Source organism: Falco naumanni, chromosome Z (genome assembly GCF_017639655.2).
Source record: "Falco naumanni isolate bFalNau1 chromosome Z, bFalNau1.pat, whole genome shotgun sequence".
Taxonomy (NCBI): domain Eukaryota; kingdom Metazoa; phylum Chordata; class Aves; order Falconiformes; family Falconidae; genus Falco; species Falco naumanni.
Window position 1 is genome coordinate 60,653,623 of NC_054080.1, and position 22,521 is coordinate 60,676,143.

The 22,521-nt window shown below is 43.4% G+C and overlaps 1 protein-coding gene across 2 annotated transcripts in view; it reads right to left on the reverse strand.

The window, feature by feature from the left end:
- Positions 1 to 22,521, reverse strand: part of LHFPL2 (LHFPL tetraspan subfamily member 2) — a 126,953-nt gene that overhangs the window by 9,541 nt on the left and 94,891 nt on the right. The window contains exons 1-2 of one of the 2 annotated variants that reach the window (XM_040580564.1): positions 10,130 to 10,145; positions 9,147 to 9,928 (exon numbers count right to left, since the gene is read on the reverse strand). In XM_040580564.1, the coding sequence (XP_040436498.1) occupies positions 9,147 to 9,576 (430 nt within the window). In that variant the 5' untranslated portion in view covers positions 9,577 to 9,928; positions 10,130 to 10,145. Of the gene's footprint in view, positions 1 to 9,146; positions 9,929 to 10,129; positions 10,146 to 22,521 lie in introns of those variants that run through there. The other variant, XM_040580563.1, reaches the window with a different exon arrangement.

Sequence of the window (22,521 nt, forward strand, 5' to 3'; positions counted from 1 at the left end):
TGGCTCATGCCCAGCCGGCTGCCGACCAGCACCCCCAGGCCCTTTCCCACCAGGCCCTTTCCAGCCGCTCTGCCCCAGCCTGTAGCGCTGTGTGGGGCTGGTGTGACCCAGCTGCAGGACCCGGCACGGAGCCTTCTTGAACCTCATCCAGCTGGCCTCGGCCCATCGGTCCGGCATGTCCAGACCCCTCTGCAGAGCCTCCTGCCCTCCCGCAGATCAATGCTCCTGCCCAGCTTGGTGTCATCTGCAAACTTACTGAGGGTGCACTTGATCCCCTCGTCCAGAGCTTCGATAATGATATTAAGCAGGATTGACCCCAGTACTGAGCCCTGGGGAACACCACTGGTGACCGGCCGCCAGCTGGATGTAACTGCATTCCCCACCAATCTTTGGGCTTGGCCGTCCAGCCAACTTGTAACCCAGAGCAGAGTACATCCATCCAGGCCACGAGCAGCCAGTTTCCCCAGGAGAATGCTGTGGGAGCTGGTGTCAAAGGCTTTACTATGGTCCAGGCAGACAACATCCACAGCCTTTCCCTCATCCACTGGGGAGTTCATGTTGTTGTAGAAGGAGATCAGGTTGGCCAGAGGACCTGACTTTCATAAACCCATGCTGGCTGGGCCTGATCCTCTAGTCATTCTGTACATGCTATGCAACGGCACTCAGGGTGATCTGCTCCATAACTTTCCCCAGCACCGAGGTCAGGCTGACAGGGCTGTAATTCTCCAGATCCTCCTTCCCGCCCTTGTTGGCTAACCTCCATCAGCTCCCTCAGTACCCTTGGGTGAGTCCCATCCAGCCCCACAGACTTGTGCACACCCAAGTGGAGCAGGATATGATAATAAGAACAACAATAATAACTGAAACAAAAAGGAGGGAGAAGGGGGAGAGGAATAAAATGCAAAGGCATGCAAGGAAAAAAGTAAAGTGATGCACAATACAATTGCTCACCACCCACTGGCTGATGCCCAGGCAGTCCCCAAGCAGCGATCGGCCAGCCCTGGCCAGCTCCCCCCAGTTTATATACTGAGCATGACACCCCGTGTTTTGGAATATCCCTTTGGCTAATTTGGGTCAGCTGTCCTGGCTGTGTCCCCTCCCAGTTTCTTGTGCCCCTCCAGGCCTCTCACTGGCAGGGCATGAGAAGCTGAAAAGTCCTTCATTTAGTATAAACACTACTTAGCAGCAACTGAAAACATCAGCATGTTATCAGCATTATTCTCATACTAGATAGCAAACACAACATTGTACCAGCTAGTGAAAAGAAAATTAACTCTATCATAGCCAAAATCAGGGCACCACCACATTCAATGCAGGCTTGCATAAGCAAAGGAGATCTGGGATAAATAGGAAGCACGGCCACTGAGGGTGGGAATGGCTGCTGGTGTGTATCTCCATACCCGCCAACACTGCAGAGACTGCAGCCACATAGAGATTTCAGCGTACCTGGCACACCAGAAGCTGAGGCAGGAGAATGAATAGTTTAAACCACAACCATTTAACGGCTCAAAACCTGCACAGGTGTATACTTTTTTCCCTTTCAAATTGTCTTGGGGTAATATAAGGGTAAGCACTTACCAGAAGAAAAAGCAGTTCCTTAACCACTGCCTTCCCCACGCTGAGGACAAGGGTAAGACCCCTACTCTTTTCAACAGTAAATTAACTATACCATTTGCTCATGCGTCTTTGCCCATTTATCAAGCAAATCAAAGGTGCTTATTCATAACCAAACCTATGCAAACATATGTGAACTTCTGATATCATTACTGATGTTGGAGTGTGGGAACAGGGACAGGAATACAGTGCAGGGGACTACTGGCCAGAGACTCAACTATTAAGCATATTTTGCTCTGCACAGAAAAAGCCAAAAATAAGATCAGTTTATTAGCTTGGTGTGGGTTGCTTTGGCAGAATGACATCATGATTCAGGGTTTTGTTTTTTTGGTATTTGTGTAATCTAACTGCTTGGACTTCTCCGTAACAAAGTGTGAGCCTACAGACTCCTGGTTTTAGGAGTGGGGAGGGCAAATTTGCTACTAGCTTTTAATAATTTGTATGTATGTGGTGAGAGTCCCCATTAGCTGGGAAGCAAGGAGATGTGAAGACTCCAAGTAAGGTCACTCCCAAGCCCTGAGATGATACTACTGCCTCTTCGCTGCCTCTCAGTCACGTGGAGTCATGTCACCACACTATAGGGGCTTCCATGCAGCAGACGCTAACCAGCAATTAAGTCAAGATAGAGCACCTTGAAGTGGAAAAGCCAAATGTTTACAAGTTTTCAGCAATGCAGAGATAACCTAAGACCTCTCCACTCATAGGGCCACTGCTCAGGCACAGCTGCAAGGGCTAGTCATCTCCCACATTTTACCTTAAAAGCCAATGAAGCTCTATGACACCTCAATAAAAGGCTCCAAGCTGCTAAATGAGAAACTTTGTGGATGGTTAAATTGGGCAGGTTCCCAAGTCAGGGAAAGAAGTACCAGGCTGTGTCAACTGTTCCATCCATGAAAGAAGCAGAGAAGACAGTACATTCCACACCACGCACCATAACCTTGATCACTGCCATACAACTAGTGAGTGCTGTGCCCTCCAAACCATCAATTGCTTATGCTGAATCAGCAGAAAGGGAATGAAAACCGCAGCCTCCTGACCACAGCTCTGTAAGGAAAGCCAAAGCAACAACCTGCCTTGGCTTAAGCAAAGAGGTGTAAGGGCTACAAGGCCATCTTTTTCATGGCATTACACCTCTTCAATACTAATCCCGCAGCACAAAGACGACCTCAGGGATGTGGGTGGGGAGAAGCTGCAGAGGAGATCAGTGAGAAGGCAAAGGCAAAGGGGGATGCAGGAAGGGGAGAACTTTGAGTGGCTTCATGGGTTGTACACCGGCAGTGTGCAGGTCATCTGCATTGGGGACAGAAGCAAGACTCAAACCCATCAACTTCCTTCACCACCACACCAGGCACACCAAAGACAGAAGCTACGCAGAGGTTAGCTCCCCATCTTGTAAGGGCCGCTTTCACCTTTTTTCTTGCATTTGAGTGAAAACATAGAATCTGTTGAGTTTAAATATTCTTCTAGTGTTTGCATCCTATATACAAACAGATGCATCGGTTTTGGGTCTGAGGCCTGGAAGCAAAAATCTGATGGAAAGGAAGATGCTACCCTCCCGCTATCCCTCAGGCCCCTCTGGGGGCAGCCAGCGCTCTCTCACCCTGCATCGCCAGAGCAGGGATATAAAGAAGTTCTTGGCATCTCACCTACACTGGTGGAGGCAAGAGACTTCAGCATGCATGTGCCACAGTAAAGTATTTCTCAGCAAGTAGCATGAGAATATCACACCGAGCACCGTTTGTTGGAAGATGTTTATGCTTGCTGAGAAAATCAGCTGTCAAACTTGATCACTGAAAACCAACTTTTTGTTTATTTTTCTATTCCATTTACAATTTGCTGGGTGTCCATGGGTTCCCACATGCCCATCTTGGTAGCGCAGGAGATGAGCTGACACCAATCTAACAAAACACTGAAATTTTCACTTTACTACTTTAAAGTTACTAATACTCTCCCTCAGGCTCAATAGCAATTTAGCACTTGAACTCAATTTTCCTTCCCTGGCATACTCCAACACAGCAGTTCCCTCCGTTTGAACTTTCAGCAGCCAACTGTGTATTAGATGTCATGTTGGCATTTGGCCATATAGGTTACAGGAAGCACTATACCGCAGACAGCAAAAGCAGTTCAGACTGTCAGGATTTCCATTAGAAATCCTCCCCCTGCCCCCACCCCCCTCCCCGCCCCGCCTTTCTTCTTTCTTCCCACCCCAAGAATTCAGAATTCTGGCATCAGGAAAGAAAAACTCTGAGCTCAATCCAAGAGGAAATATGCTTTTTGAAAAATGCATGCTCTGCGTTTTAGAATGACAAACAAGAAGCTTCCTTGCCTTCGAGGGCAAAACCACTCTCGCTCAGCACTCCCTGCCTGGGTTCCCCTCCTGAGCAATAGCTTCTGTTGCCTGCAGGAAACAACATGAGTTCACAAGGTACTTTCTTCCTTGCTCACCAGCCTGGCCCTTTTGCATACAAAATAATGCTTTCTTATACCATGCTGCTGCCTACAACTAAATACTACAACTATCATAACCTTTCGTGTCAAGCTCTGTGTGTCTGCAGTTGCATGCCCCTACACAGCAGCATGCTTCTCCTTCTGCATTTTATCCCCTCTCTGAGCAAAGTCCTGGCCTATCTCCAGCTTCCTCCTCAGTTTCCTCCTCCACAACTCCCAACAGACTCCTTACCTTCCAGCAGCAGCCCCATGGCCCCATGCATCACAAGCCCATCTTGCACAGCCGGATCCTACTTCATACACCCCCAAAAGCAGCTCCAGATCCTCTTCCCCTTCAGATTATTCCCATCACGCTCTGCTCAGGCCATCTTCCTAATCACCCCGCCTCCCAAACAGAAATTATGACCAATGAGTATAATATGCTGAACTATTTCGTAGTGCAAGAGATACAAAACATACTCTTCCGGCAGCAAAGACAGACTGTTACAGACACAGCTGGCTTCACAGTGGGTTTAACCCCTTCATTTTAGAAAACGGTGAAGTTTCTTTGCATTGGAGTGTAAAGCTGCACTCCTGGCACTTAACTATTGAATCATGAACAGTAATAAAAGAGAAAAAAGTCATGGAAAGGACAGAGGAATGAATGCAGGAAAGCTTGTGATATACCTGAAAACAGAAAGTGTTGTGGAAGAGACTTCGCTGCCTGTGACTGACCAGGAAAAGCACCACAGGGAAAAACCAGCCTCCCAGAGCCTGGAAAGGAAGAAGCTGAGTCACCCCCCAGCAATGCTGGAGGAGAAACTGATGGATTGCAGGAGGAAAGCCTAAACTTGCAGCATCTGGGACCAAGCAGACAGACTCCAACAAAGTGGCCTGGAGAACCTAATGCTCCCAGCCCACATGCAGTGGCCTTTGAAGACACAAACCTCTGCTCTGCCTGACTGGCCATATATATGTTAAAAGTCGTTAACTGCCAGCAGCCCAGCCTGCTAAGCCACACAACAGCAAAATGCAGCCAGGCATTCACCTGATCACACCAGAGACACTGCTCGGTGTGCAGCTGGTCTCCTGACTGATGCAACCTGATTTCTACATGTTTGGGGTTTTTTTTTTTATGCTTCTGTCAGAAACCTGTTTAATCAAGCTGTGTTTGAGCTAGGAGACAGCAGACTGCAAACAAAGTGGTGCAAAGAGGGTGACCCATGAGAGGCCTCCCAGATGAAGCCACCAGCACTCTGGGAAGACTTTAGAGAGGAGCTACTTTACCCCCTCTCGTTAAACCTGCTGGCAGCGCAGCCTCAACTCAGCACAGCATAGCAGAAGTAACAGAAACTGAACCCTACCACCCTCCTGGCACACGAGCACCCTTTTCGCTCCACTGTCCCCAGAGCCTTCCCAGGCACACGATGGCGTAAGCTCCCCACAAGGAAACACAGGGGCCTGCTGAGGGTTTAAGGTACGTGCCGCTAATTTAGCTTCCAGCAGTCAGGATGTAGCTGGCAGACTGTCGCTCACCTGCCAGCCAGACATGCCGGCTGCGGGGAAGGACCTGTGTCCACCCTGCCACCGTATCTGGTGGCTCTGCCCAGCCATGCCCTTAAGGGTTAAAAAAGAAATGCCAAGAAAAGTTGGTGATGATGAACTCCATAAAAGAAACTGTGTCAGGGATGGGAGCCAAACCTGGTTTAGGCTCTGTCCTAAGCTCCCCCCCAACTCTCCTTTGAGGCCAGATGATGTTTAGATTATATTAGCACCAAAGCAAAGTTTCCAAGCTCAAACAAGGCTTGGAAACACATATGCCAATAGGGGACCACCAGTTGTTTACCTCCTCTAACAACACGATTACTGTGAAAATTCACTTTGAATTGGTTCGTATCAGCTACCGTACAATAACATGCTGCCTCTTCTAGCCTCTGCATTTCAAGCAATTCACAGAGTGTAAAAATAGAATACTTTCCCCAAAAATACATTCAAATGAAAGTCTGCCTGGTATTCTTGCTGCTAGGTAGTAATCAACTACTCCGGTACACAGCTCTATTCTTTGCACAGTATTGCAAAGAAAAGATGCTTTTCCAGATGAAACAATCCTCAAACATCTCCAAAAGGTACTGCAGACTCAAAGTAAGTGGTAGGAAGGTCTTGCTCTATAACAAAGGAATTACAGGAGTTTAAACATTTTCTTTCTGCCTTTGTATTTCTGATTTTCCACCACAAAAAAACCCAAACAACCAAACCCACCCTCTATGGACCAGATATGTGTACGGCTCCTTCCTGTTGACCTAAATAAGAATTTGCACGTTTATCCAAGGGCCATAACGATGCTCCTTTCTGTTCTGTAATTTCACCGTAAGCATCATCCAGATCACAACCAATGCTGCTAGACCAAAAAGATATATCCGGTGTCTGTTACTGTTTTTTCATTATGAATTCCAGGAACAAATTAACTTGTTGTATGGTTTTAATTATATTAAATCTCCACCACAAAGATACAGAGATTTCAAATGAGATTAAGTCTGCAAGAGCCTGAGTTACTGTAGATGACTGTATCATGGGCACATCTCATCTTAGAAAATGAGATGTTTGACATACTTGCAAATACTGGATTGATACAGGTTGATAAACAAAGTGATTTTGTGAATTCTTCTCCCATGCTTATTGAAAACAGAATTGTTCCCATTTGAAAGAATGATCTTACACTTAAAACAATTAAGGCAGGGTTGTGTCTTGCTCTCTGGTCAGGGATTTAGTTTAGCTACCATAATCCCCATATGGATTAACCATGCTGACAACTGTTCTTATTGAACAACTTGTTTAAGCATTTTCCAAAACTTGGGAACTGAGAAAGTTGAAATTAACAGCTGTGATAAGTCATAAGAAAAATAATTTCAACTAAGCAAGCAGATAATGTAATGCTACTGGCACAAAAGTAGCAGCAGACCCAATAAAACTAATCTTGAGAAAACTAGTTGCTAGCCACAAGACGCCTGGCTGCAGATACTGGCAGGCGTACTTCTCATAGCAACAATTTCAGTAAAGTGACCTTCCTATTACCCTGTTTCATGCTGTGTCATTTATCTGAAATACATGAAGGGAAGTACTTCTATCCTTAGTACAGCTCAAAAAGGACTGATCTATGCCATAACATGTAAGAAGTGCTTTGTCGACTGTATTGTTCAATTCTTGAGGCCACAAGTCCCATACAAGTACAGCTGGTTTGATAATAAAACATAAAACTGACTTTGCATATATTTTCTCACAAATACATGGTCTCCAGAACAGTATTCTAAGATACAAGAACCTACTTCCTGCTAATCTTGACCTTAGATTAGATATTTTAAGATGGTATCGGGATGGTAAGTAAAGTTACTCTTCCAACAGACCGAAGTCTGACATGCCAATTATCTACTTACGCTGCTAACCAATCTCTCTCATACAAGTACCCCTCCAAGAGAAAAGAAGTAATGTCATCTCCTGAAAAACAGGTTTCATGAATTATTTCCAAACTACAGGGTAAGAAAGCAAGGAGCTAAAGCTGTCCACTGGCTTAGTCTACACTGCAGAACTGCTTCCTTGTTGCACTGGTTCTGGTAAATTCTGTAAACCAGGAGTGACTACAGCAAAACCTGTAATTTTTATCGACAGAACATTCATCTGCTAACTGTACGCTATCACATGAACAGAAGCATCTTGAGCCAATTTAGGGATCTAATTTTGCCCCAGAAGCACAAACCTTACATTGTGGGTGACATGAAATAAGCAGTACACTTCTATACCAAAGATGCATGAAGGGGGATGATGATGACAGCCACTGTGCTAGTGCTTCAGGAGTCAGCATCACCGGGTCCATGACCCAGGCTGCATGTCCTGGAGGGCTGCAGCAGGCAGCAAATTCAGGTTTTGCCTACTTCTCCATGTTATGTTGAGAATAAGCTTATTTTAGGTCTCAACTACGCAAATGAAACCAACCAGCTTCACAAAAGTTTGAACACCTGTTGAACACACTTCCTGCCTAGGTACGGCCACCACAGGTGTGTTTGGCTGCCTCAGTAGAGGTGAGGAGGGGAGAAGCTGGATTCACATTTTGAGCAAACAAGTTAAATCTCCTAATTTTATAGCAATGAAACCATGTTATGAATTGGAAGCATCTGCTTAAGAGCACCACCAAAAGCAAAAGAGGAGGTGACCCTGCTCATTTCCTCCCTCTTCACAGATCTCTGAGGGCTGCCAGAGGTAGGGCAGAAGACCACTATCCTCCTCCAGGACACCACAGGCACACAGCACAAAAGATGAAAACCTGTGTATGGGACAGGCTTTCCCCACAGCTCGCCGGCGAGTACGGAAAGCCAAATACTTCTGTAACTACAGCTGTCCAGTGTCAGTTTGCTAACTCATTTAATCTCTGTAAAATCCATGGCTTTAAGCAGAAACACCAGATCTCTAGAACCAATTCTTTTTTTCAAGCAAAGCACAGCTGATACTTGGGACAATGAAAAGATAAGCTCACTGGGCTGTGTAACTGCAGCTGAACAATAAGCTAGCTAAAGGAATGGTTGCTTGTAAGGTATTGCTTGTCAGGCTCACAGCCTTAAAGGAGGCTGCTTAGCATGAAAACGCTGAAGAACTGGGTGTGCAGCTGCAGGCTGTTCTTGTCCCTGGGGTGTTATTTGCTCTCACCACAGTCATAAAGCCTCTGAGACACTGAGAGAACTGCCTTCGGTCCACAGTAAAAGTACTAAAGCAGCGAGAGGGAGATAGACTGCCTTAACATGACTATAAACTTTGTTCTCTGCTGGTAACAAAGGAGAGAAGTTTTTGTTACTGAAAAAAATCCAAGCAGAGGGAAAAAACTGAACAGCAAACAAAAGCAACACTGGTCAGTTCATTTTGGCACACAGGCTACTATTCTCCTGCCAATGTCAATGTAGTACATGCTATAAATTTCAGTTGTGTTTAAATAAACACCAGCATATAGAAACGCTTTGAGTCTGCCTAAGGCAGACTGTCTGTCGACAGGGCAGAATCACCATACTTCAGCTGAATGATCTCAGAATTAAAATCTTTAGTTGCTCTCAAAATACACGTACCTGCAATCCCTTGTAGCAGCCCACAGACATTAAAAATGCTTTTCTTCATAATACTCTGCACACACATAGTAAAGACAGACACGAATGCCACAGCACAGAGAATCACGATTCCCACGGCTAGGAAAATAGCGGTTGCCTGCCAGAACCCACTGGCAATCTCACTGAAGTTTTCGGCGTAAGGACCACAAAGCGTGTCTCGTCTAGAAAGCTGCATGTGGGAGATTCTGGTGCAGCGCCCATAGATGCCCAGCGTCGGATGATAAGGCTCCTGCGACCCCCCTGTTCTGTTGTCCACATCCTCGGAGCTTGAAGTCTTTGCTTTGCCAATCAGCCAGTCTGCACTCATGAAAGCGATGAGCTCTGCAAAAGCCACCACAATACTCAGGAGAGTCCACAGCATTGACCGGCACGTTACAATAACATGACACATATTGATGTCCAGTGCTTGCGATCAGTGCAGCCAACAGTCTTAAAATCCAGGCACGAGGGGGAAAAAATTAAATAAAGAAAAAAAAAGACAAAGAAAATCACTGTGGCTGCTCTACTTGCTCTTTCAGTTCTCTCACAAAGGCCAAGATGAAATTTCTCCAGAGAAAAAGTGAACAGCCCCAAGTTTTGCAAGCAGTGCAGTCATTTGTTCTCTCCGTTTAGTTCCTCCTTTTTTCTGTCTGGGATGCTGAGCTCTGGAGTGCTCTTCTCTTTCTTAATATTCATACTGGCACATGACGCTGCAGGCTGGGGGGGGAGGCCACAAGGACTGCCCACTGTTTGACATCACACACCTACAAGAAAAAAAAAAGAGACAACACACCAGCAGTGAGAAAAAAATCTTCATTTCCATCCCCACAACGAGCCCCGATCTGGCGCAGATCCACATCAACATGCCAAAGCTCTAACAAGGGCCCATCAGACAGAGCCTGCTGAAAACCTCCTGGGTTTGTCCCACGGGAGTGATTAATCTCCGGCTGCCCAGCCGTACTTACAGTATCTGCTCTGCCCCATGCCATTGTGGGTGTCTGTCAAGCACTTAGCAAACCAAGGTCTCAATAACAGCCCTCAGTCCCACCCACTCCTACCACCACACCCCCATCATCTTCCTCTGGTTGAAATTACCAAGGTTGCTGGCAGTTACCCAGAAAAACGTTCATACATGTTCAAGGAGTTTCACAGACGTGTAGCTCCTGCTTTCAGCTTGGGGAGGCTGCAGGGAGTGCCTCTGGGATGGAAGCTGGGCACAGCTGCGTGTGCCACTGGCACCCGGGTGCAACGGGCAACGAAGGAACCTCGCTCCCACCTTCCGTGCTCCTGCTGACTGCACCTGCGCCAACCCCGGCGCAGAGCAGGCGCACAGGACTGCAGCTGGGGACGGCCTGCCCCGTGACGTGGTGACATCCCTTTGGAGTGGTGTTTCCCCGGGTTCCATATTCTGCTTTGTACCAGAAAAGCAATCTGCCTGCAGGTACATCACACACCTTGTCTTGAACTGATCCCAACACCAGCAGCTCCTGGTGACTTGTGGCACTGTAAGCAGCATTCTGTGGAGAAACGCCCCAGCCACTGCCAAGTGGCCACGAGCCCTGGCGAGAGCGGTTGCTGGTCAGCCTCGAGCTTCCCGACTCCTCTCAATTCCCCGCTTCCACAGTCCTGTGCATGCTGGGACTGCAGCAAAATGTTCCCCAGGGCCTTCCCCGAGCCTTTATGTTGCCTTTCAACAGTAGCTGATGACATTCCCAGAGTTACACTTATCTGAGTACAAGAGGCAATCCAGAGATCACTGCTTCCAACTCAGATCCAAATATTGGTCTCAAAATAACGAACGGGTCATTGCACACGCCTCTGGAGCTGTGTCGCCTGAGGGCAAGGGTGGGAGCAGGAAATGCCCTCATGTTACCCGCTCTGTGATGAGAATGTAGCACTTCCAAGTTTTCCCCACAAAAAACAAAATAATGACATTGAACTGGAGGGGCAAGAGAGTCGAGAACCAGATCTGCACCCCACTGCTGCCAAACACCAAGTGGTCGGCACATGCCAGTAAAACAGACATCCCCAATTCTTTTTCAGCTTTGTCATGTGGTTGGTATTTAATTTCTTAGGAGTTTTGAGTCCAGTGGCAGAATCCTAGTCCCACTGAATGCAAAGTGAAACACATACCCACAACTTCCAACACATTCAGAATTTCATCCAGCAATTTCTACTCCCCTCTGTACTAGTCACAGTGAATCATCTACACGATCTTATCCACATTTCTCTTCCTTGTCTAGATCTGCAGGCTCCTCTGGCGCTAGCAGATACACAGGCTTAAGCTGCTGTGCCAACAACTGAATTGTGTCTCCTCTAGGTCAATGTTTCAGCATTGCCTTAAAAAAAGGCAAAATATATTTAGTTTTGCTTTTAGCCATACTGAGGTAACAGTTCAGCTTGTTTTCCGTTTTTTGTGAGAAAGTATGAAGTTTTCAAGCAACCTGACACATTGATGTCTCGAATACACCCTTTGTAATAACAGAGAGCTGAAGTGTCAGCCTGCCAAAAAAAAGTTGATTTTCTCAGTATTTCCACTTTAAATAACAACTGGAATGTAGAAGATGTCCACTACAAACCTACATTCTTCTGATGACATCTGCACAATTAAAGATAATTTAACAGAAAATGTCTTTATTTTTTAAGAGAAGTTCCAAAACGCTCTAGAATCTTTATTTCTGTGCGAGCACCACACCTGTGTGAACTCCTCATCTTTGCAATTCCAGGATTTTAACTGAGGTGCAAGAGACAAGAGTTGAACACCCATTACAGTAGTTACTGCTTACTCTGTACCTGCTGAACATAAAATACTGTTTATTGAACACAGATGGGAACAAAGTTCATGTTTACTTAAGTAGGTGGAAACTCCAGATGAATACTGGCAGCCACAAAAACACGGCACTGATACCAAACATGGGATGGTATATTAGAATCAGAAGAAAAGACCAAACCATGGCGTTCTTTTCCATTTGAAATGCAAGTGAAAGAATGAACTGCAGTAACATTTTAGAACACGGCATCTCCAGAAAACTCACGGCACAAGCGAAACAGCCTGTCTAAAGATGACACGGCGATTGTGTCAAATCTGAGGACTTCACTGGAACATATACTTCCTTTTTTTGCAACACAGGGAAAATTCACAGCACCTAAAAGTTAGTGAGTATCATCAGTAACTACAGCTCAACCGAATATACTTTGCTTTCCAATGAAACTTTCACAGTTTGGCTTTCCCCAGGTAACGAGTACTTCATTCTGGTACAAAAATCTATCTCCAGTGCAATGTCCCCTTACCCATGGGAGAACTTCTGCATACATTTATTCTTGCACTAGGGATACCCTCAAAAGGGAGCATCACTCACCTACAACTCCTTTTTGTGAGCAGACGAACAGAAACATAGGAAGTAGGATGGCAAGACCAGACGAGGGGCAGGGGCCAGTCTCCTACAACTCCTTTTTGTGAGCAGATGGACAGAAAATATATGCAGTAGGATGGCGCACAGCCCAGGAAGGGCCAGGGGCATTTCTTCTTTGTGAGACTTAGGAAGGAAAGATTGCTTATAAAAGTACTGGACATAAGTTACAGCTCAGTCACACTTGTGTAGTTAACCTTTTCCTTCCAAGACACCCCACCCCGAGTTTCTAAATGATCCTAACCAATTCTCACTCGGCTCCAACAACATGTTTATGCCATACATCAAAGTGTTTCCAGCTACAGCCCGTGCTAAATAACTGCTTCATGAAGCTTCCCTCCAGCACACTGCTCATCCCTTTTCTTCCATTTTTGCTCAACAGAAACTCAAGGTAGCTCCTTGTGAGGCTGAAAAGTGGCTGTTTAGTCCTTCTCTCAGTTTCCCATTCTTTGACAAGTTTTTTCCATGACAGAGCTGTATGTTCTTCACAGCATGCCACTATCCACTTCTGACTGACTGTAAAAATATTTGCTTTGACAGCACACATTCAAAATATACAACAGATCTTTAAGCCCTTTGGTATTAACTCATTCAAAACAATTCTTGCTGAGGAAGCAGATGAGAGAAAGTAGGCTCGCCCCTTAAGCATTTGGGCCTCCCCCTATTTTTACTATTGCGTTCAATTGTACAGGTGTGGAAGGAGACCATTTGTACTGGGGGAGCGGGTGCCCCTGGAGGAAACATCCCCGCACGGCAAGCGCCCACGTGAGCCACAAACTACAGCAGCTCCCCAGCACAAGGGTCTCAGCAGCACCATCCCACCCCACCACAAAACCCACCGTTCCTCAGCTGGGCAGCACAGCTCTTGGGACAGATCCAAACTACACCTTCGGCCTCATTTACTCTGCTCCCTGCACCACGGTCACGGTCAGGCTCCAGATTAAGTGGAGTCTGACACTGTGAAAAGATATCAGTAAGAACATCGGATCCTCACAGCATTCAGAGAGAATAAAATTCAGTTCCTAAATGCAAAAATCTTTTGGTCATTTTAAGCTAACCAACCATCTTAAAATATCACTAAAACTTTCTTCCTCTTTAGATGTATTTTTGACAGTCAGATACTTTACCTGAAGTTATACTTTCACATCACCAGCTAAGCCTATTCAATTACTGCCTTTTGCTACACAACATTGCTATATACTAAGTACATAAATAACATCTATTTTTCTAAACTAGATGAAGAAACACACTTCCCTCCATTTTGCTTACACTGCCAAACCCAGAAAGTCATAAGCTGATCCAAATTATAATATCTGAATTAAGGCTTTGATTTTAGAGATGTTGAGCTGCAAGGTTTTGCTTTTGCATACCAGGCTGACAGAAAGGAACAGCTGCAAAGTTCAAATTCAAGTCAATCACAAGCGACGTAGGAGAGACTTGCAAGTATCTTCAGAACAACGTTATGGCCATCCTTCATGCTTCCCTTAAGGTCTGACTGAAGACGGGGACTCAGACTAAACCCTACAGTTCAGCTTTTGTCCTTCCCAGCCTGGTTCTGTCAGCTCGAGAGTGAGAATACATCATTTTCAGATAAGTGGCTTTTAGCTTGGCTTAAACAAACAGGCCACACAGACTGCTGAAACAGTCCCAATTTATAAAATAAATCCAGACACAATTAGACATTTTCTTCTAAAGCTTGCTACAGTCCAAAGCACAGCTACACAGAGGAGTTTCTGAACCTTGTTTACAATACACAAGCTCGAGCATCTCATAACCCAAAATGTGCATATCTTGGAAGCCAGGGTTCTGCTTTCTCTGAAACATTGTTCATTAGCAGTTATAAACACTATGAAAATGCTCTGAACTGTGAGAGTGTAAGTGGCTCTTATTTATGTTGAAGTTTGCAGACTAATTATTTAAAACAAACAGAAAGAGGCTTACACACCAGGACTCAATTACCTCAACTGACCCCCACCCAGGTCAACATGAGCTTCCACTTTATGCACTTCCATCCTTACGTGTTACTGGATAAGCAAGCTAGTCTACTGTGAGCTCACCCTGCCTGGCAGTGAGGCAGCCACCAAACCACATAGGCAGGAGGGACAACACTTCAACAATGTGAGATGAGCATCAGAGATTATTCATTTTCCGCATGATGATAAATGGAGTAAAAAATCTCCCCCTCCCGCTTGGTCCCCCCAGGAGCTGCTGCTCAGGAGGAGAAGGCAGGCTCCTGCCAACTTCCATGCAGTCTTCAAAGCAGCAGACCACACACTGAGCAGCATTTCTCAGGAGACACCACCATGAACACCAATTCACCTTGCTGAACATGCACCTCTGCATTTCTGTCCACACACACTTGTAGGTGACTCACAAATGTAGGAAAAGGTATGTTTGTCACATTCTCCTGTCACAAATGAACAGCTACAACAATTACTACTTAGGGAAAGACAAGTTGTCCTAAAAGGTTTGGAGTATGCTTTCTCTGCAGACCACGAGGAACTCTGCTGGCACTGGTTCCTGGTAAGCACTGCATACTCACCACAGGAAGCACCTTGACCAAGAACTGGGAAGGACACTTGGCTACTTCAGTGTCTCTCTGTTTTGTTTTTTAAATGCAACACATTTCAAAGTCATAAAAAATATTCAGGGTCAAATAACAAACCAGGAGAAAGTGCTTTAGAAGTGAACTGGTTGCATAGCTTCAGACAAACAGCAGAGAACAAGCAAAGAATTCCCTCCCCCCCACCCACCTTCGGATTTTCACCAAATTATTGCCTACTGAAACAACACTCCAGAGCAGAGATTTTTACTTGAAGAACAAAAAGCAAAGCTTTGATTAGTCATCACTTGTGAATTAAAGGAGAGCAAACATTTGCATATCTCATAAATATTTAACTGTGATAAACCTGCACAGGCATATTAATGAGTGCATTATTGTGACAGGCTGTTGAAAACAGGCCATATATTCATAGACAGATGCATTTCGCTGGTAATAGAAGGAATGTAGACTTACAACGCATCATGTCTTGTTCTTGTTGGCACAATATAAGATGTGAAAAATAACTAAAAGCAGAACAGTTAAAACTCACTGGAGTATCCTTGCCTTTCATCTGAATTATGCCCTATTTACTTCAGCTTTTTCCTCTATCAAAGGCAGAACCTGTAGATGTAAAATTTTAAACTATCACTCGCATGCCCAAATTCTATGTAAGCCAACAGGTAAAAAATAAACAAACAAACAAGGGAAAAAAAATGCTGTCAGTGACTGTTGCTCTCCTATGGCTGCACTTGAGATGGTTGTTCCATCCCATCTTGCAAGTGGGGCTTCTTCCTATCCTGCTATGGAAAATGTCATCTAATTACAGGTGGATTTGTTCCTAGAATATATCACTGTAAAAGAAATGAATATAAAACTTATTTCCAACTTTTTGTTTTTTTTAAAAAAAAAGCAGTTGAAATGTACTATTCTCTTTCTGACCTCATTAAAAGCTGTGGCAAAACTCCCACTGACTTTAATGGGGCCAATACATCACTGAAATATCACTAGAAGACTGAGACTTTCCAAATTTTTAGACCAGCTGCAGGGGAGGTTTAAACACAGGATTCATTTCCCTCTTCCTTCATCCAGACAAAACTTTGCTTATTGCCCCCCCACTAAGAGCACATCAAGCTAACTCAGATTTCCAGCATCTCCCCTGAACCACAAATTCTCAAGCAGGAGATTTGTTCCATTGCTCCCTATTTATTGACTTAGAAAATTCCTTAAATCTACAGTCATTACGTTGTGTTTTGAAAACTTACTCAAGATCTTTTGCAATTCCAAAATTTATTAAAACCTATGAGGCTCAGGAAGGCTAATGTGTAGCATTTCTATTGTTGCTATCTCAAGAGAAAATTACACATCACATAAAAAATCATCACTAAGGGAGCAATCTTGGCTACAATTAGTGATAGCCTAACTGCTCAGGAATTTACCAGCTGGGAGTGGAATTGAGAATTTCCTTTCCTACTTGATTCCCCACTAGCTCACTGAAGTCTCAGTCTTCAAGAGTCTCATCTGAAGCCCCCTTTCTTGGTCACCTACAACATCCCATTAAGTGGACTCAAATAATTCATTGTACTGTGATTACTTCTTACAACTCTTAACTATGGCTTCTACGGAACTTTGGTGGGGGAGAAAGGGTGGTCAGGAGGAAAATGGGACGTCAGAAGGAAAGTACTACTAATATTTGGTAGCAAACAAATCCTTGGTATTTTTATACTAAGGATTTTTACTTTAAAAGGAAGCTAGGGTTTGGCTGTCTAAATAGTTAATAGTGGGTGTATGAGCTAGCTAGAGTGTCAGCCCCAAAAAACTTGGAATCCGTGCTTGTTGTAAAAAGCAATTCAGTCCCACGAGTTCATCATGACAGATTTGGAACTACTGTTAATAATTTATGAATATTGTATTAAGATATTTATTATACTAATATATTGGCTATTGTTTAATATGAGGCTGGTGAGAAAAACAGGCAGGAAAGGAAAGAATGACTCAGTTATGCCACTTCTCAGCAAACTCTGGAGAACTGCTTACTAAAAAGACAATACTGAGACAGGAAAAGCCTCGCAAACAGCAGATCAAAGATGTGAGGACTGTTTCGGAAGGAACAGTCTCTCAAATCAAAGGGAAGAGAAGGGAAGAGAAGCTGTTTTGGACAAACAACCTTCAGAAAAAGGCACTTACTGGAGATGCCTGTTGAAGTCAGGCCAACAGGGGACACCATATTGGGCCCCTCATTTGCCTTTAGGCAAAGCAGACACCGCTGCAAACAGCCTTGGTTCTTTCTATGAAGGAAACTGCTTCAGTTAACTCTTGAAGGGAAACCACGTGCGTTCACATTTGTGGCTGCATTAGTTAGCACAGCAATCACAAAGGTTATAGATCTCCAGCCTGTCTGAATGGCCCTGGGTGCGTCATTCCTCTGCTGAGACCAGACCCAAGGCTGTAGACCTGAGGACTGCCCTTTGCAAGCAGGAAGGACCCAGAGGTGTTTGCACTGTTACTCACTGCATATGCCAGTAAAAAATCTTCCCAGTCCTTCCAGAAAGCTACCAGTTAGCAAGTCACCTCCACAGGCATTGACTGTTCCCCAGACTCGTGATGTGTAATGTTCTCGCGGAAAGGATGGGCTTTTGGCAGAACAGGATGCACTTTGGATCTGGGCCATACAGCTCAAGCAAACTACCTGGCTATGATACCAATGACAGATAAGATGGAGAACCTATCATGTTTCAAATTGTATGTACCCATTTATGTTCCTCGTGTTTCAAACTGAAAGTGAAATTCCTTCAAAAATAATCAATACAGATGAGCAGCTCAGCACACTAAAGCATACAGATGTGTGTACGTGACAGGAACACCTTCATTGAGCACACACTGACTTTTCATTCTACTGGAGACGAGGAGAACCAGTAGTGACTCAGGTAACTGAAAAGGGTCATGATGGATCAGAGCTGCCATATTTCCGTACTGGAAAGGCAAGTAGACATCTGAAATATCTGGGCACCACACACAACAGCAAACTTGAAAAAAGTGCCTGCAAATCCTTTCATCTAGTCTGGAAAAATGCAAAGTACTCAGAGAAAAAGAGACATACAGTATCTTTGTGAACATCTACTGAATGTGAGCTTTAACTGTTATTAATGGCTAAACTTTTAACCATGGCCAAGACAGAACTGAAACGAGATGTTTCTGATACTGCATATTTCATTAATTAATAATGACAGGAATGTTGTGTGCAGTTGGGATCTCTAGACTTTAAAATGGAAGCTCACTGCAAACAGCTCAGAAAAATCTGAACTAGTAATTCAAATTCTGGAAACCCCATTTTAGAGCAAGAAACAAAAACCCGATGATTTATTTTAGCAACTGGATTTAATTCTAAAGCCAAGACTGGACATACTTCTACAAGCTGAGCCATGTACAAAATTCTGGCTTGTTTTATGCATTTTGACTTGCTAGACTGGGTATTAGTAACAGTCCTCTTCTGTCTTTAAAATGTATACGACTGTGAAAATGAATAACTAATAAAAAATTTTAAAAGCTGACAAGAGCTAGAGGGAAAAACAATCTTTACCTTTCTCAGATTCACTTCCTCTGAAAATGCTCTATCACCTCTCTGTCACTGATGTCCTGTGGTTTGTGTCACAGCAGCACTTAATGGTGCAAACTAAAACTGAACATGTGTGGATATACGCATATAGGTAAGGTAGTGCTACACCTTCCTGCTATACATAGGAAAAATTAAAGGAAGAAGGCATTATTAATCATCCCAGTTTTCCGGAGATGTTCCTGAGTCATAAAACAAAGTCTATAGCAATACTGGGAACTGAACATGAATGCTGCCAATGCCAATCCTAAAACTTCGGGTGTTTGATACACCCCTCAGTGTCATGCACTGTGTCATCCACTTCTCTTGTCATCCTTCAAACACAAACCTCAGCTATTCCTCTATCACTGTTTATCACCAGCCCTGACATACTGCCTGCAAAGTTACTCCTCCTCCATCAAGTATGACCATGGAAAAATGATACTAAATGAAATCATCCTATCTCCAACAGGAACTTTTGATTTTCTTGGTCACAGAGAAACAGTTTTGTTATTAAACAGTAATTTTTTTTCCTACTACAATGTTAAAATAGATAATTTCCAAAGCAACATGCCACAACAGCTTGTCCATCATTATCAGGAAATACAAATTCATCTGCAAAGATACAAATTTACCTCTACAACTACCCTTCTCAACCTGCTTCAGAGAAGAACATAACTTCAGTCAGAACATCCCCTACAGGGCATGATTCTGCCCACATGCATATCTTATCGAAGAGAACAAAGCTACAGGGCAATGGCAGATATTCAACAGGTCCCTCAAGGTTACAGGTAACAGACTTACTTCAGGACAGCCAGTCTTTTTATGTATTGGGTTGGTGAGTTTTCTTTTTAAAGCTTCCACTGACATTAATCCTTTTGAAAGCAAATGCAATCTAAAAACTACCGTAAATTTGGCATGTGGTTGTAGTGCAAAGTTCTTGATTATGTCTTCCCCACTCGAAAATGCAAATAAATAAACCTGCAGAGCTGCAGATCTCCCAATGCCTGAAAAGTCATGTACTATTAAGAAAAAATCCCTGCATACTACCAGCTTGAAGAAAATCTGTCTGCTTTGTAAGTTTCAAACATTCAATTGGATTCTGAAAATTATCTTTAAAGATAAGATTGCGTACTAGATTTTCTTGCTGCATTTCAAGCTCTATATAAATACAGAGCTTCAGTGCAAAATTAAAAGTACAGCGTACATACACAGCACAAGAAACACTTTCATTAACTGTTCATCATGCAACTTGCTGTTTCAAATCCAATCTATACAGTGCACTGCATTTTGTAAATTGAGAATGGCAATCCTTAGCATGAGTTGGTTCTTTAAAAGACATGGTTGCAAATTATAAATTTTATCTTCCACTTCCTAATAAATACCCTCTAGAAAATCAGCTCATTTAATCAGGGACAAAATTAAGCAGATATGAATAAATCATTAACAGCGTTTATAAAATGGAAAGAAAATATGGTAATACAGACCAGACATTTAAACATTTATCAGAATTTTACTCAGAAACTTATCTCATGAATCCACAAAGGCCATTCAGTATCACAGCTTAAGCTGTGCACACTGCCAACATTTGCATATATTCCAGTTCACAGTATTCTCCTCAAACACATATCTCAGTTGTGTTCTGAACAAACTTCCAAGACACGTAGCTGCGCATTTATCAATGTCTCAGGTGGGTAGAACATGCTCTTCTACCAATCCTTGCCTATTTGTTTATGTTAAGACTGTAGAATTAATAGTTCAGATAAAGCAATCCAATCATCAAAACCATTTGAGCCTAAAATGGAATGTAATGAGCAAAAAAATATTTTCTCAGTTTTTGTCTTTTTCAAGATGCTTAGCTCTATGTTCTCTTGCTGTTGAGTAAAAAAGTTATGAGATTAGCCCAAAGCATCAAGGGAGAGAAAAGAAAGAAAAAATAAAAATAGACTACTTAAACACATGCATGTTGAGAGCAAAAGGCCAATGCTATAATATCTGCAGCTGGTTTCCTTTGCCAGCAGGGTTTTGTTTTGTTTTGTTTTTAATGAAGCACTGCTTAATGTACTGAAATGCCTTCCAATGATTGCTGCTCATTACTAAGCTTCAGATCTCTGATAATGCCTAAAATCTTGCTATTTGACACAGTTACAAGTTTTATCTTGTGTGCGTGTATATATATATATATATATATATATATATATATATATATTACAAAAACTCGGAAGCATTGTCTCCTTGCAAAACAACTTTCCATTCTTCCTGCCTAAAGACTGAATCAGGAGATTTATCTATTTTTCATTATAGCAGGAAAAAGATTAGGGGACACCAGAGATCTTATTTAGTTAACCAGTAAAAATATCTACATAAAAAGCTGAACTTCAAAAACTATCATCTTAAAGCATTAAGAAAAAAAATGTTACAAATTCAACAATCCACTGAATAAATCAAAATGGAAACAAAGCAGCTTCAATGCACATCCAGACCCCTGCCAGCCTCCACGCACTGTTGGATGAGTAGTGTCTGCAACACACGCAGATATCATCAGCTTGGCACCTACTGTGACAAAATGGCACATCAGGCTCTCCTTGCGTGTCTGTATGACAAGGAATACAATTCTACATGAAATTGGACATAACATTAATTAATCTGTGTTCAGTGAATGCCATCTTCAAAAAAGTAAGGAGTTATTTCTTTCAGGGTGTTGTTTTTCTTTTAAACTTTAATTCATTGTCTACAGTAAGAGTCGACAGATCAGTTTGGTATTTTATATAGGATAAATTCCAAAAATACACCGGTTGGTGTACATTACACTTTCTGCACTAGGGTAAAACAGCTTTCAAAGTTAAAAAACAAAACACAAACAGGTTGAACCAACCATTTCAGCCCTTGCTCCTGGAATCATTTTCATCTGTGTATTCTCTGAGTTGTCAAGATTGCACAAGAGTAAAATAGTAGAAGCTCTCAAAGCTTTTTGCTGGACCCTGGTCCATTTGTAGCACAGCCAAAAGATGCCAAAAGATTTAACTGGACAGACTCATTTGGATAATGATTTCATCTGAATTGAAACTGTGAAAATACCAAGTGACCTGAGATGATGTAACTGCTGTTGCAAAATCTAGATTCTTCTGTCGCTCTCCTAGAAAGAGGGGTTTGTTGGAAGACAGAGGTGAGAGACTTAAAGCAGATGCTCCTGGGGATGCACCCAGAGGCTGGTTGGTACACATGCACAGCTAGGTCAGAGCTGTCGGCAGTGCTGCAGCAGCCTCTTGGCAGCTGTGCTCTCCCTGCTGCAATTGGTGCCCTATGCCCTTACTGGTTCTGTCCTTGTAGGGCCAAGATCCACCTCGATTGCTCACCTTTTTATTTGGAAATACTTGCCATGTACCAGGCTTTCACAGCGAAACTATTGCCACTGGCTTTGTTACTGGTGGCATCTGCACTGCTGGTGATGCCTGCACTGGTATTGAGTCTTTTGGTAGCAATATTTTAAGATGTTGTCTGAGCAGCTCTGGATAGAGCACTAGAAAACACAACTTAAACTTTACCAAAATAGACAGGTTTATTATCCCTGGACTGGAAGAGACCTAATACAGATTGCTGCAGGAGATGAATGGCAATTGTGTTTGTCTGTGTTTAAAGACTGTGCCACTGACTACAAGAACACACAAGTTTGTTTACTGCACATGTTATTCCCAAGAAAGAAAAGAATTACTTTGTTCCTTTTCCACTACAACCAAAATCTGCTATCCTATTCAGGGAAGGGAATATAAAAGGCAGAAGATATTGAGCAAGTCATCCCTGTTTTTCTCAGTAGGG